The sequence below is a fragment of the Orycteropus afer genome, unplaced genomic scaffold (genome assembly GCF_000298275.1).
Source record: "Orycteropus afer afer isolate SDZICR_OR568_19922 unplaced genomic scaffold, OryAfe1.0 scaffold00128, whole genome shotgun sequence".
Lineage (NCBI taxonomy): Eukaryota > Metazoa > Chordata > Mammalia > Tubulidentata > Orycteropodidae > Orycteropus > Orycteropus afer.
In genome coordinates this window covers 970,491-974,997 of record NW_006921715.1, presented here as the reverse complement: position 1 = coordinate 974,997, position 4,507 = coordinate 970,491, and the positions used below count along the sequence as shown (strand labels likewise).

General features: G+C 42.9%; 1 protein-coding gene across 1 annotated transcript in view; it reads left to right on the top strand.

Moving 5' to 3' along the window:
* EML1 (EMAP like 1) overlaps positions 1 to 2,626 on the top strand; it is a 100,455-nt gene extending 97,829 nt beyond the window's left edge. The window contains exon 17 of the mRNA XM_007944607.2: positions 2,501 to 2,626. Coding sequence (XP_007942798.2) covers positions 2,501 to 2,626 — 126 coding nt within the window. The remainder of the gene's footprint in view (positions 1 to 2,500) is intronic.
* Positions 2,627 to 4,507: the final 1,881 nt, after the last annotated feature.

Below are 4,507 nucleotides of genomic sequence, written 5' to 3'. Positions count from 1 at the left end.
AACTACACTCAAAGGTGATCCCACAGAATGTGGAAATTATCGAACAATATCATTAATATCACATGCAAGTAAGATCTTACTGAAGATAATTCAAAAACGGTTTTAGCAGTATATTGACAGAGAACTTCCAGCGGTGCAAGCTGGATTCAGAAGAGGACATGGAATAAGGGATATCATAGCTGCTGGCAGATGGATCTTGGCTCAAGGCAAAGAATACCAGAAAGATGTTTATCTGTGTTTTATTGACTATGCAAAGCCATTTGATTATGTGGATCATGACAAATTATGGATAACATTGAGAAGAATGGGAATTCCTGAACACTTGATTGTACTCATGAGGAACCTGTACATTGACCAGGAGGAGGATGTCGTTCGAACAGAAAAAGGGGACACTACATGGTTTAAAGTCAAGAAGGGAGTGCGTCAGGGTTGTATCCTTTCCCCATACTTATTCAATCTATAGGCTGGGCAAATAATCTGAGAAGCTGGACTATATGAAGAAAAACATGGCATCAGAATTAGAGGAAGAATCATTAACAACCTGAGATATGCTGACGATACAACTTTGCTTGCTGAAAGTGAAGATGACTTGAGGCACTTACTGATGAAGACTGAAGAATACAGTCTGCAGTATGGATTACATCTCAATATAAAGAAAACAGAAATCCTCACAACTGGACCAATAAACAGCATCATGATAAATGGAGAAAAGATTGAGGTTGTCAAAGAATTCACATTGCTTGGTTCTACAATTGACGCCAATGGAAGCAGCAATCAGGACATTAGATGACGTGTAGCACTGGGCAGGTCGGCCGCGAAGGACTGCTTTCAAGTGCTGAGGAGCAAGGATGTCTCCTTGAGGACTAAGGTGCGCCTGACACAAGCCATGATATTTTCAATTGTCTTGTATGCATGTGAGAGCTGGACAATGAATAAGAAAGACCAAAGAAGAGTTGATGCTTTTGAGTTGTGGTGCTAGCGAAGAATGCTGAAAGTACCGTGGACTGTTAGAAGAAATAACAGATCTGTTTTGGAGGAAGTGCAGCTGAAATGCTTCTTGGAAGCGAGAATGGCCAGACTTCATCTCATCTATTTTGGTCATTGTTGTCAGAAGGGACCATTCCCTGGAGAAGGATGTCATGCTTGGTAAGATGGAGGGTCGATGAAAGAGGGGAAGGCCTTCAACGAAATGGATTGACATAGTGGCTGTGACAGTGGGCTCAAGTATAGCAGGGATCATGGAGCTGGCATGGGATTGGGTTGTATTTCGCTCTGCTGCACATGGGGTCACTATGAGTCAGAAACAACTCGATGACACCTAACAACAACAACAAACTACACTCATTATTCCCTCTTTTTGGTTTTACTTGTCCTCATTTACCAATTGATGTCTCTGGTTCCCTGTTTACAGTCTTGTAAGCTTATATTACTTTGAATACTTTTGTAACTGTTGGTTTCTGGGTTATGTCATCATGTGTGTTATAATAAGAATTATTTTGTAATATATTATTATGTAATTATTTATATAATAATAATTATATACCCAGAAAGATTATCTACCAAGTATGAAGGTGAAATTAGGATATTTCCAGATAAACAGAAATTAATTGAATTTGTTAAAACTAGACCAACCTTACAAGAAGTGTTAAAGAGAGTCCTTCAGACAGAGAACCAACAACAACTGACCATTAACACACACGATAATTCACACATATAATTCTTGGTTGGAAATTTTTCTCTTTCAGAGTTTTATATATGCCATCCCATTGTCTTCTTGACTGCACGGTTTCTGCTGAGAAATCCAAGCTTAGTCTTATTGGTTACCACTTGTAGATAACTTTTTGTTTTTCCCGTGCTGCTTTCAGGATTCTTTCTGTGTCTTTGGTTTTGGTGACTTTGATGATGATATGTCTTGGTGATTTTCTTTTGGGGTCTATCCTATTTGGGGTTCGCTGAATCTCTTGAATGGATAACTTCTTGCCTTTCATCGTATTAGGGAAATTTTTTTCCAACAAATCTTTGACAATTTTCTCTGTGGTTTTACTTGTCTCTTCCTGTTCTGGAATTCTGATTACACGTAGATTATTCCTCTTGATGGTATCCTACATGAATCTTAGGCTTTCTTCATTTTGTTTTGATCTTTTTTTTCTGATTGATCCCTTAACAAAGTTCTATTGAGGTATTTGTCTTCAGTTCATGTAGATACCTTTTTAAAGGGGCACAGTACTCAGGGGTGCTCTTCTTTATTCTATGAGCTAGTCTTTTATTCAGCTCAAAGGTGACCCTGGGATAGTTTCAGTTCAAGGTTTAAGGAGTGTCCCAGGAGGATAGTCTCAAGGAGTTTTCCAGTCTCAACTGACCCAAAAAGTCTCTGGTTTTTAAGAATTTGAGTTCTGTTTTGGGTCTTTCTCCCATGCTGTCAGCATCATCTGCTGTGGCCCTGGTCTGAATGACCACCATCTAGTCTATATGAAACTTTCTCTCTGTCATTCCTCTCCAGGCACCCAGCCACGTGTACGGTGGGCACAGCAGTCATGTCACCAATGTCGATTTCCTGCACGCAGACAGCCACCTCATCTCCACGGGCGGCAAGGACACGAGCATCATGCAGTGGCGGGTCATTTAGTCCCTGCTCGCCGGCAGAGCCAGGAGGTTCAGGGGCTCGGGGTACCCACCCCCCAGAAGACCCAGACTCTCATTATGCTTGGTCACTGTGATTTCTGTTTTGTTTTAAAAATTCTTACAAACCTCAGGAAAAAGATGTCTTCTACCGGTTACCTTAGCCTAGAGAACCATGGGTGTCGCATCAGACCACCAGTTTGTTTTCTCTTGGGTTGTACAATATATAGGACAGTGCACATTGAATATAAAAGAGACACCAAGGTTTACATTACAGCCACAGAAGTACTGGCATCTACTCAGTAACTTTTCTATGAACTCTGCAAAATGGTCACAGATGCCTTTTAAAATACTGTATATAGTCTTTCTGTCTCACACCTGCTTTGCTAAGTCATATATTTATGATAATGGTGAGGTACTGAATTGCGGTCGCTGGTGATCATGGGTCCTAAGAGGATGATCTGATTGAGAAGGAAGCGAGTCGCTGATGAGGACGGCTCAGTCAGGAAACACAGACATGAAGCTCTGTGTGGTGTGTTTTCGGAGGTGGTGTTAGAGTCTCCCTGTGGGAGGCTGGTGAGGAAGGGGTTGCCGTTTCCTTCTTGTGTTAAGCAGCTTCTGCTGCAGGTTCACGAGTCTTTCAGCAGGGTGGGTGCCATTGCAGAGTTTCACTGGACAGTCTTGCCTCCCTACACACAGTCAGCCGCTTAACACACGGACCGTGCCCTCCTCTGCTCCCCACTCACTGCCCGATGAATGGTCGAGACATTTAACCACCATCCTCTGTATAGTAATTGGCATGATACGGTATTGTATTTGTATAGGGTTTAGCAATTCGTGATAAGTACGTAAGGCTAGGCTTTACTGTTCTATGCTTTGGATACTGTATATTTGTATTTTAAGACCAAGCGTAGACCAAGTCAGAAACGTATCCTTTAAGTGTCCCATACACCTGTGAGGGCAGCAGCCCGGAACAGCTCCAGGAAGCACAAAGGGCGGCTTCTCCTGGCCCTGGGCATGGTGGCTCTTTCCCATACAAAGCAAGATTGTGTTCTGTTGAGTAAAACGTAGGTGGCATAATTTGTCCAGAAGGCCTTACCCATTTCGATTGTGTGACAGATTGAAATGTATTGTTTACATTGGGGAATGTATCTCAGATTGTAAAATAGAAGAGTAATAAGCAGACTGAAAAGCAAATACCACGATTTTGCTTGCTCTAGGCTCGTTGATGGCTTCTCCCAGCTCCACGGCACTGGGTGTGCAGAGTAGCTGAGCTCCGGCTGCTGCCAAAGTGCAGGTCAGCAGCCAACAGCATGTATCCAAGGCAATTTGTCTGTATGTACCCTTACCACATATATTCTATAATGAAATAAAATCTGAAAAGTGCATTTCTTATTGACCTGTGCTCATGAAAGGATACAGACGAAGGTGTTTACAGGGGGATGGAATCTTGGGCCCAGTCGGCTTCGAATGTGGCTGTTTTCTCTCCCTGGGTCATCTGCACGGGACACTCTAGTTGGCATCGTGTGTAAGCGCTCATCAGAGTGGATGAGGACTGAGACCTCGGCTTGATCACCCTACCCAGTTGTTAGCGTACATGGGTATGGAAACACGACCGAAAGAACAACATTTTAGAATTAGTAAGTAGAGCCAGAGCAGGAAAGGAAAGGGTCCTGCTGTTGGTGATGGATTACCTGCATCCTTCCACAATTTTCCAGGCTCAGTCGTGGAAGAAGGACACGTGCAGGCTAGCTTCCTCGATCCGTTTTAAATGGAATTCTAGAAATGATACATTGTTAACCTTGAGGTGGTTCGTATTTGCTCGCTCACCCTTCGACATGGTAGCACCAACTGTCTCACTGCTCACCGCCTCCCAGGCAAACAAGGC